Source organism: Rhinolophus sinicus, linkage group LG15, assembly GCF_036562045.2.
Source record: "Rhinolophus sinicus isolate RSC01 linkage group LG15, ASM3656204v1, whole genome shotgun sequence".
NCBI lineage: Eukaryota > Metazoa > Chordata > Mammalia > Chiroptera > Rhinolophidae > Rhinolophus > Rhinolophus sinicus.
Genome location: NC_133764.1, coordinates 18,031,838 through 18,043,128, shown reverse-complemented (window position 1 = coordinate 18,043,128; position 11,291 = coordinate 18,031,838). Strand labels below are relative to the sequence as shown.

The 11,291-nt window shown below is 47.2% G+C and overlaps 1 protein-coding gene across 1 annotated transcript; it reads left to right on the top strand.

The window, feature by feature from the left end:
• The first annotated feature begins 3,601 nt into the window (after positions 1 to 3,601).
• On the top strand, positions 3,602 to 11,274 carry TMEM97 (transmembrane protein 97). Its single transcript, XM_019731401.2, has 3 exons — positions 3,602 to 3,865; positions 8,878 to 9,022; positions 9,919 to 11,274. Exons 1-3 carry the CDS (start codon positions 3,737 to 3,739, stop codon positions 10,176 to 10,178), a joined length of 534 nt encoding a protein of 177 aa, XP_019586960.1. The 5' UTR covers positions 3,602 to 3,736; the 3' UTR covers positions 10,179 to 11,274.
• The last annotated feature ends 17 nt before the right edge of the window (positions 11,275 to 11,291 follow it).

Below are 11,291 nucleotides of genomic sequence, written 5' to 3'. Positions count from 1 at the left end.
ACTTCTGATTACTGCGAACTACTGCTTGAGCAAAGTTGACCAAAGTGTTAACATCTTTTAAAATGTGTATACATTTTTTTTTGGCACCACTGGTATGTTTTGGCTTTGAGGTGTGGAGCCATCTGCTGATTCTAGAACCACAGTGGCTTTCAAGGTCTTATCATTTTCCATTCCATTAGCAGCAGAATCTCTTGAAATCTGATATATCTCCATGTTGCCCTTGGTTGACTGTTCTTACACCCAATGTTCCTTCACAATTTCACTGCGTGGCAATCTCTGTGTGGCAATCTCTGTGTGGCAGAGGAGTCTGATTTCATAGTATTTAGTTCACTCAACAATGACCCCAGCTTTGCGTTAGTCAAATAAAGATGCCAAAGGCACAGTCTTTGCTGTCAAGGAACCTACAGTCTAGCAGGAAAGGTATTCAGATCAGTGTTTCTCAGAGTGAAAGGAATAAATGTGTCAGAGAAGAGGTTCAGAGAGGGCAGCAATGCCACCAAATCAGGGCCATTAGGGAAGGTGGCCTTCAGCTGAGTCTCAAAGTATTTTAAGGGATAGGGGAGGTGGACAGGGATGGGGTGAGAAGGGTCGGTGCATCATAAGGAGAGAGAAAAGTGAAATAAAATCAAAGATGAGAGAGGCAAGCTTTGTACAGTTGCTGCCAAAGACGAAGACTGAGGGTCTAGCTCGGGCTTTCTCTGAGCACTTTGTACTGGGGGTTAAAATGCTCGAGTTCCATTTCCACCACCATGGGGTCCATTGTTAGGCTAATGGTGTTTGTCTCATCGCAATACAAATCATTTTTTTAAAGTGCTAAGTGTTGCCTCTTTCTCCCTCATTCTTTCACTCAGCCAACACCTGCTTTGGGTGAGGAATCTGCTGATTAGCCACGTCCTTCACCCCAGGGCCCTTTGCCTTCTACCACTTATCTGATCTCAGGAAATTAAGAGCTGCGGTTCCCCCACTGAAACAATTTCAAACACAAGACCGCAGCTGGGCAGAGACTTTTTTTTTTGGATAGAGGGGCCTTCCAGTGCAAGTGCTTGGCCTTGAAAATCTTTATCTACAGATAACAAACTTGGCCCAGTGAGATGTTTTTTGAGGAACAGTCCCATTAACAGCTGGACATTTACCACATTCTCTGGGCAAATCTCAGCTTAGGGGCCCCACACCCTCCCTGCAGCAAGCAGTTATAATCGTGGGGTACAGCTTAAAAGGTGCAGCTGTGTCCTGAAAGCCGTTTTTGGGGGCAGGGGGAGGAGGGAGCATACTGTTGCCAGGCCCCTCCTGAGTACAGCTGTGTAAGGAGTGCTCCAGCCTGCCCGAGAGGCCCTGTGGGGGCCAGCACTTGTATTCACACAATGTTCAGCCACCCATGACGTTCATCCCTGGCTCACAGCCCCAGAAGGGACCTCGACCTCCCTTTCCTGCTGTGCTCTCCTTCTACCCTGCTCTGATCGTCCTCCCGAGGAAACACCCTTCTCCTCTCCAGAGCCCAAAGCCCTCACTGTGAAGCTAACAAACACCTCCACACCCTCAGCCTTCACCTCCTGCAGTAACTGACACGTGGCTGCCCCTACCCCTCAAAGTCTTGGTTTCCCACAACTCTGTCCAGCGCAGGGTGTTCATTTTCTCACACTTCACAAGCTCAGGGTCAGGAGGTGGGGCCACGGAGCCTCCCTGCTCCCCAAGGCCGGATCCACCAGTTTCCCCTCCAGTCTCTGAAGTTGAAGCCATACCTCACCCTATGCACACTTTCCTCCTGGTTACTCCCCTCATATACCAAAGACTTTGGCAATGGGCTCACAGTCTTCTCCCCATGCAGCTGCCACCACCATCCTACCTCGGTGGCCTTTGCAGTCCATCTAGCCCACAACCTGGCCTTTCTGTGCCTTGACCTCATCTCCAAAGACCTTGCCCTCCACTCCATTTCAATCACACCTTCCCATGGACAGAACCTCTTCCTGACACCAAGAACTCAGACATTGCACCCCCATATCATAATCTCCCCACCTTCTGGCCCATGCATCCAGTTTCTAGCGCTCTTCCTCAGCCTCAATCCGTTCACCCTTCCACTCTCTTTCTGACCTCACATCACTCGCTCCATCTCTCCACTCTCGCTCAGCTCCTCAAAATCACCATTGTCTGTCTGAACCCCACGCTGGAGGAGTCCACCAGCCTTTTTCTGAGCCCTGGAGTAAAGCACATGGCTTAGGAGATTGGGGCCTCCAGATCAATGGCCACCCACCTCAGCTGGGCCCTCCATGCTGCCAACAATTTCTCTGTCCTAGTCCCATGGGGCCCATGCTATGGAGCACAGAGCTCCTCTGACCTAACCCTAAGCCTTCCATTCTCTCCAGCCCCAGAGGGACTGCTGTCTTCCTCCTGTATGCACAACCTCTCCCCGGTCCCAGAAACTTTCAACAGCACCTAACAAGTGAAAGTGCTCTAGTCTCTCTCATCTGAAAAATAAGCCCTCTCTTGAGCACATCTCCCTCCAGCCACTGCCCCATTTCTCCCTCCCCTTCACAACCAGATATCTACACTCCCTGCCTCCACCTCCCGCCTTCCTTACTCCTGGCCCTGCTGTCATCTGGCACCTGCCTCCACCAGTCACAACTGCTCTAAAGGCCACCAGCGAGTACTGACACAGTGTCACTCTGACACAGCTGACTCTCCTTCTGTCCTTGTGTTTCTGACATCACACTCCTGTTATCCACCTGTATCACAGCCTCCTCCTTGGAGGAACCCTGAGGTTGGAGCTCCCTTTAGAGGCCCTCTGCTCTCAGAACTTCAACTCCTAGCAAACCCTAATGCCGCACAAATCTGCATCTCGAGACAGGTTCATCCAAATGCCCACTAGACTTCACTCAGATGCTGCAGAGACGGCTTAATGTCAACATGGGCAGAACCAATTACCTCTCTTCAACTCCTCCCTTTTCAAGCCCTCTCCTCCGCAAGTGGCAGCCCCATCCAAAGCACACCTGGGTCCAGCATACAGAGATCAACGTTTGCTGAATGAATAAATAAATCCCTGATCCTCCTTCATTCTCAACAGCCGGTCACCAAGACCTATCCATTTTACTGTCTATACCCCTCTGCTTTTTTTAAAAATTGAGGCTGGCTGCCTCCCACGCATCCGTCGGAAGGTTTCCGCGACTCTTCATCTCCGGCGGGACAGGGATCTTACCCCGTGTCCCCACCGCCCGTGACTGCCGCGCCGCGGCAACGCGCTGTCCGGCCGGCTCTAGTCTGTGACACCCCCACTGCATCTCCATAAGCGCCCACCTCCCAGCACCCAGGAGACGCTCGGTGAGCTCAAAACCGAGGGAGTGAGTCGAGTACTGATCGCAAAGGGCCACAAGGGGCAGCCGCCGCTGAGCACAGCGCGCCACGCGGTGGGTGGTGAGAGGCCCGTCCGGGGCCCGCCTCCCTGGCACACCCCTCCGTCCGCACGCGCCGCGCGGCAGCAAGGAGCCCCGCCCTTATCCCACGCGGCACTCTTGGCAGCCAATGCGGGGCGACTTCTCGACACGCTATACTCATTCAAGCCAATAGACGTTCCCTGAGGAGAGTCCCGCCTCTCCCAGCCAACCAATGGGAGCGGACTGCGTATCCCTCGAAGGGGGGGCCGCAGGGGTAAGGGGTCCGGGGACCATGCGTGGTGTCCGTCCCTATTCCCACGTTGGCGGTCTCAGCTAGCGAAACCTCGGCTCCTGCCCGACCCAGCTAACGGATGATGGGGACTCTGAGCGCCCGACGCGGCCTGGAGTGGCTGCTGGGCCTCTACTTCCTCTCCCACGTTCCCATCACCCTGCTCTTGGACCTGCAGACGGTGCTGCCGCGCGAACTCTACCCGGTCGAGGTGAGGGCGCCGGTCGGTCCCCCCAGTTTGGGGTCCCTCCGTGCGCTGCGGTTGTGCCCTGGCGTCCCCATGACTTCCCCTTCTTCGCCTTCGGGTCCCCCTTCGCCCACCCAAGGCTGCAGTTCTGTCTTCCTTAGGTCCTGCGGGTGCTTCGGCCCCTCCTTCCCCTTCAACTCGACTTCTTCCCCGGGGTTTTCTTTGTCTATCCCAGACCCTTCCCCCAAGCTACTGGGAGCGCACACTGTTCCTTGTGAAAACAGCTCTTCCCCGGTATGTTTAAGGCTCTCACACCCCATCTCTGTAGTCAGTTGTCAGTGTTTGAGGGAAGTAGCCTGGATGAACCAGTGTCTGAATCACGTGTGAGTTTTGCTTTAACGTTGTGTTTCTTGAAAGAACTTTAAAATACCGTCTAATCACAAATAATTCAAGTAGAATTAGAGCCATCTCATGGGCATTTGCAGATCGTCATTACTTCAAGATGAGGATCCAGCAACTTCAAAAGCTCGGAAGTCAATTAAGGACACCTTTTCAAATGGGCCCTTTCCATTGGGTTCCACTAAGAATGATCAACTGAGTAGAAATAGGGGCAAAAAGCCTCATTTTCCTGGTTGTTGGAGCGCATTCTTATTCCCAAATTTTGTTTTGATGCATTTTATTTCTTGAGAAATTTATTTTCCCGGTCTTTTCATGCCTGGACCCTGTGTAACTTTCTTCCATGGAATTCCTGTTCTCAGTCTATGTATCTCCAGTCTGTCTGTACTTGTCCCCAGTTCTGCAGACTCATCAACCTACAGATTTAATTTTGCCCCTGTTTCTTCTTAAATGCTTTTTCTGTGCAGAGCAAGGTTTCTTAACCGGAGGTCCATGAACCCGATAGTGCATGCAAAACTGTGTGTGCCTTGAATTTTCTGGGAGGAGAGTGTGTAGCTTCCATGAACTTTTCCAGGGGTCTTACCCTCCCCAAAAGGTTAAGAGCTGGTGCTCTGTGTACCCCTACTCCATAGTCTTTTGGTTTGTGTGCTTCTAAATCCAAGCATAACTGGGAAGACCTCTAACCTATCTTTTCGTGGGAAATGTGTAGGTAACATGTGACAAGAGCATTGGATTGCAGTTTGGAGACAGGGATATCCCAAGAACTGCTTGAGTGTCTTTGGCAAGTCAGGGCTCTAGCCTCAGTTATCAAGTAAGAGAATATTGGGTTGAATTACAAGCTCAGGCATATACAGGGTATTAGTTTCCTGTTGCTGCTGTAGCCAATTACCAAAAACACAGTGGCTTAAAACAACACAGATTTATTCTCTTACAGTTCTGGAGGTCAAAATGAATTTTGCAGGGCTGGTTCCCTTTGAAGGTCCTAGTAGAGATTCTAATCTGTTCCTTGCCTTTTCCAGTTGCTAGTGGCGACCAGTGTTCCTAGGCTTGTGGCCACATCACTTCAATCTCCACTTCTGTCATCACTTTGTTTCCGGTTCTTTTCTAGTCCAATCTCCCTCTGCCCTACTTTTATAAGGACACTTGTGATTACGTTTAGGACCCATCAGGAGAATCTCCCTGTCCCAAGATCCTTAATTTTAATCACAGCTGCAGAGTCTCATTTGCCAAGTAAGTTTCCATTCACAGGTTCCAGGGGTTAGGAGGTGGATATCTTTGGGGAGCCATTATTCAGCCCACCACACAGGCCCAGGTAACACATACTCTTTCTAAACAGGTCGTCAAAGCTCTGCATTAGCCATTAGTTGCTTTAAAGAAAGTCTGTGTGGCCAGCAAAACTCAGGCCGGCTGCCTATTTACAATCTGTGATGTTATGAGTCGCTATAATACTAGGCAAATATGTTACTCCAGGTTATTTCAGACTTAACAGCTGTTGTTTTCTTCATCCTTTTTGAATGTGCCATTCCCACAAGTCCTTGCTCACCACTCACAAGATACAGTTAAAATGTGTCCAGCATCATAAAGATCCTATTTAAATTTATATATTTGATTTGGTCAAGTTTCCTCAGCTTTATTTAATGTTGGCTTATTGTAAAAGGTCAAGGGCCAATGCAGGCAGGATCTGGCCAGAAACTGTGTGTGTGTGTGTGTGTGTGTGTGTGTGTGTGTGTGTGTGTGTGTGTTTTGAACGTGTTAGCAATATGGGCCTCCTGGCTGAAAGGCCTGCGTCTCAATAAGTCACTCTTGTTGCTCCGAGGTGGGGAAATGATGGTTTGCTGCTTCTCCATGAGGAAAATAATAATAATAAAAGCCTTGAGTTAGTCTCAGATTCTCTTTGATAATTTGCCAAAATTTAACATCTGTTGTTTTTTTCCTCCTTAAATAGAAGGGATTTTCCCCTAGAACTAAAAAGATCACACACTGTTTGGGCTAAAATTTGCAAATACTTTTTTTTGGTTTGAATCAAATCAACACTTGGAAAAACTCTTACTACGAAACAGTAAGAATTTAGTTGGGATTAGAACATGAAGTTGGGGGTTCATGAAGAAGATGGGAAGCATTTTGGAGTGTCATTTGCAGTTGGGAGCCATTGCTTCTGTTAGAAATAAGGAAAAAATAGGTGAGCACCTACGTCTGAAATCAGTCTGTGCTAAGTTAGAGAAGTGCAAAAATGTTCAACTGGTTTAGAATTCCATGTGCACAGGCCAGGTGACTATTTTTAATGAGTAACAATGGTAAATTGAATCAAATCTGAGTCCAGTATAAATGGAAACAGTTCTAGTACCTTTTTGGGAGTCTTATTAACTAATAAGAATAATTCTTATTAAGGACCAGTTGCAATGCCAAGATCTTCAATAGGATTAAACTTGAACCTCTCCAAATACGTATTAATTATATTCAATTAAGTAATCTTTATGTGCTAGCCATTGTTCTCAAGACTGTATTAACTCATTTTATCTTACCAACAGTGAAGTGTAGGTACTGTAATTGGGAAACAAGCTTAGTGAGAGTAAGTGCTTTTTGCCCAGAGCCAGCACTCAGAGCCAGGCTGTCATGTGGGGTCTCTGGTCCTGCTCCCCACATAAGAACGCAGGATATGGTGAGGCCAAAAAGGAACTTGACCAACGGAGCCATGGATAGGGGGTTCATACCACTATAGTCTCGCTGGCGGCTGGGTTGGAGACACAGGAAGCAAGACCTGCCGTCCGCTTCTCTACCAACCAACCCCATGCTAACTGCAATCCACCTTTGCTAGCTCAGCCACGGCAGTTACGTCAATGGCGAATGGCTCACTGGTCACAGCTAACTAGTTACAGCTCATGGCCATCTACTACCCGAGCCAGCACCTTTCCACGTAAGGCCGAGAGCCTGGAAACTGCTCTCTGGGACTCTGTCCCCACAGGCACTCTGCCCCCAGGTCCCATGCTCTTTATTCTGCTGAGGGCCTGTGCCTGGCCTTCCACCAGCCGTCGCTGTGGCATCAGGTGGCTGTTTTATGAGTGTGGGCAAGTGTTTGGGTTCTAATTGATTACTACGAGAGCTGGATGAGTATTTAGTTTGCTAATCTCATCCTGCAGCCCTTAGAAATTATAGTGCTGTACGAATCTGCCTGGATATCTGAAATAGGTGGATCTGAGAGATTGGATACAGATTGAATAGGAAATGAAATTCAAATGAACCAGAATGCCCTTTAAATTTGGCAGTAACTCTTTTTACTGCAGAAAAGCAGGTTGTTACCGCTAGTATTTTTTTAAGGAAATCTAGAAAGCAAAAAGGGATCTTAAAAAAACATTTAGCTGCTTGTTTTACAGATGAGGAAATAGAGCCCAGGAGAGTACCGTGACTTAGCCTTTATGAATATTTTCTAGAAGGAAGCTAAGGGTATTGCTGTGAATTTAAATTTCAAGTACAAATTAGAGATCACTTGGTCAATAAATTGGTTCTCTAGCCAGAGCCTTTCTAAAATTAATATAACAGAGTATTTCTGGATATTTGCTTAAAGCTCACTTGCACCAATAAGGCCTCTATTTAACAGTAGTGAGCCTTTATCTTTTGATTAAAAATTAACAGGAAAAGTATCTTTGGATTTTCCACTGTAAGCTAAATTTTACCTTGGAAGTTGTCTTTATCATAATATAAAGATATATACGAGTATTTGGCTCTGAAGGCAGGTGTGTCAACATAATGCCATCTCCAGGAGGTTAAATGCAATAGACCTTCAGTAGTCCACGTGGCGTGCAAAGCCCTAAGCTTTTGGTCTCTTAGAAAAGCACAGAATGGGCAGCCTCAAACCCTCCTACTTCCCTCCTCTGCCAGTAGCCATGTCAGCAGGGATCTGTATTTTTTTATTTGACAGCTCAATTACGAGGGTGGGGCCCAAGTCAGAACTGAGACTGCCAACAGAAGTTTGGACATAGCCAAGAAGCTATGTAATTTGTGGTCTGGGGCAGAGTTTGTTCTACAAATATCCTACTGGTCTCCTAAAAGAAATAGCTTGAGAACTAGGGGAGTTAAGAGTGATAAGGAATTTGAGATTTGGGGATTATTTGTCTAAAATTGCATCTTCACAGAGGTTCAATTTACCCTCCTTCTACCATCCTCAAAAGAAGACAAACTCAGTTCATTTCTGTATTTGGGGAACGCCCGCCAAGCTTGGTGTGCAGTTACCCTTGTGAAAGGACAAATGTCAGGATGGTTTTCACATGCCGTTTCTTTATAAAGCATGATATTGTTGGTGGCTATGTCACGTTTGTGCATTCATTCAGCAAACCAAGGGCCTACTAAGTGCCAAATATTGTTGCTTTTGACAGTGGGCAACACACTCAGATACGTGTTAATCATGCAGTCACACACACGTGCTGGGTGGCACAAAGGGGCCGGGAGAGCTGAGGAAAGCTGGGAGAAGGTAACACTTAGAGCTGGTGCGTTGTTACTAAATGATCATCTAGGCTGCGTCACACAGGCAGCTGAGTGGGCCGTGTGCTGCCGCAGGAGCTGGGTCATGAGACTCTCGGTGGGATGGAGCTGCTGCGTGTGTCCTGCCAGGTGGCGTCTTCATCGTGATCTTTATCTTTTTCTAGTTGCGAAACCTGCTGACGTGGTACGCCAAGGAGTTCAAAGACCCTCTGCTACAGAACCCCCCAACATGGTTTAAATCCTTCCTGTTCTGCGAGCTTGTGTTTCAGCTGCCTTTCTTTCCCATTGCAGCATACGCCTTCTTCAAAGGTTGGTAAATGGTGGGGACATCCCATTTTTGCTCTGAAATCAGGTCCCAGAAATCTTTTGGGCAAGTGTCTCCAAGGGAGAGGGGAGTGGTCCCTGGAGTTTGTGTGACGGTTTTATAGGATATGGTGGGAACGGCCAGGATCGCTCCTGTAAAGGGCCATTAAAGTGGTTCGGGCTGACGTGTGTGGTCAGCTGGCCTGCGTGACGGCCTCCGCCAACTGGAAAGCTCTCGTACACATGAAACCGGAGGCTACTTAATCTAAAGATCAAACTTGTTGCTTTTTATTGGGTTTTTTTCCTCCTCACAGAATTTTTTATTGTTGGCTTTCATTTTTCTGCTTTAGGTAGTATCATACTGGCTTATAAGCAGCAGCATCAAGCTAATTCCTAAAGGGCTTCACTTCTTATTTAAAAATTATTCTTACAATGTCTCCATATAACTAATGCTTTTATAAAGAAGGTGGTCATACTGATGTATGTGGTAACTAAGCTTGCACAGCATATTCCCCACTGGAGACCCCAAATCCATCTCTTGGCAGAATCTGTTGATCTTGTCGCTTATGTATACTGTAGCTAAATAGATGTTGCTGGCAGCCCCCAATCCTCGCATTTAAACCAAACGGGTTTAACTGATAATGGCCATTTTACTGCCCTAGTTTTTCTGAATTCCAACGCCTACCCTTGGTTCTTTGGCAGCCAGTGTGCTAGGGCCCTCTGTCACAGAAGTTTGTGCAGTATATAGCACATCTGGCTTTCCATTTATTTCCACTTGGAAAAGTAAGTAGAATGATTTCAGCTGAAGGGAGCAGGCAGAGACAGCGTGGGGAATGTCATGGGTACCCCTGGAGTTGTGAACAAAACGAACGCTTCTCTCTTTCTCTTCCTGGCAACTTTAGGAGGCTGCAAGTGGATCCGCGTCCCCGCAATCGTCTACTCGGTTCACACCATGACAACTCTAATTCCAATTCTTTCCACATTTCTATTTGAGGATTTCTCCAAAGCCAATGGTTTCAAAGCACAAGGACCTAAGACTTTCCAAGAACGACTAACCCTCATATGTATCTATGCCCCCTACTTTCTCATCCCTCTTATGCTTCTGCTTTTCATGTTGCGGAGCCCCTACTACAAGTATGAGGAGAAAAGAAAGAAAAAATGAGAGAAATAACCATTGTCCCAGGGGGAGAGACGCCCAGAAGGCAGTTTCCTATTGGACCTAGTACAAGGAAAACTGCTCAGAACCCATTTGAAACACACAGCAGCAACACACAAGAGCAAGGCACTGGCAGGAGCCCCATCAAACTGTCACCTTCCAAGGGCACTGGCACCAACAGACCGATCACCTGAGGCCGGGCTGAGGGATACGGGCTAGATTATAGGGAGGAGGTGCCAGACACCTCACAGCGTGCCCCACTGCAGTTCCATCGCAGGGTTACTGAGAGCAAGAGTAGAAACGACAAACTTCCAACAAACATGGCCTGCTTGGCATGTTCCTGAGTCATCTGACCCACAATATACATGTGACTAACCCCTCGACTCATGATTATAGCCTATCACTAATCAGCAAAATGAACAGTGGGATGTTTTAGGCCATTTTAAAGTTTGAAATTATGCCTCTTTAATATTCATTAAAAACTATCATGTTTTCTTGCCCCCATCCCAGGGAAGGGGCGGGGGAATATTCTGTAAGAGGTTTAAACTTAGTTTTCCTTAAAGTTTGGCCCCAGCATGAGTATCAGCCAGAAACAGGAAACTGGAAGGTGTTTTGTTTCTGTCTTAAACAGCTCGTCCCAGTAGAAGAGATTTTTTTAGTCTCCTTATTTATCCTCTTTCCAAACCTTAGTGTTCTGTATTTTTACACACCATTTGATAGAAGTTGCTTTACTCAGAAGTCTGGTGTCTCAAACCTGATCTGGACGTGTGCTTCCTACTGGATAACTTCATCCTTCCTAACAGTTTAATAATCATTCCTTCCTGTCTTAGTCGAAGTGGGGGGACAGCTGGTTATGACATCCAATGTGTGCATCGTATAGGGTCTCTTCACATTAGTACTTGGTGTTCCATTAGCTTTCTCTAAATTCATACACAAGGCCAACTCAAAAAAAGAAATTTGTGAATACACATGGAAAACAGTAGCAACTGGTCTCAATTAGTTTCCCCCTTTTTGCCTGTTCTGCTCAGAAGCTGTATTGTTCTGTTGGGAGTATCATCTGACTCATGTGTCTGGTCCAAATAAAGGTAGCTGCTGACCACTGCCTGGTTTGTTTTGTGG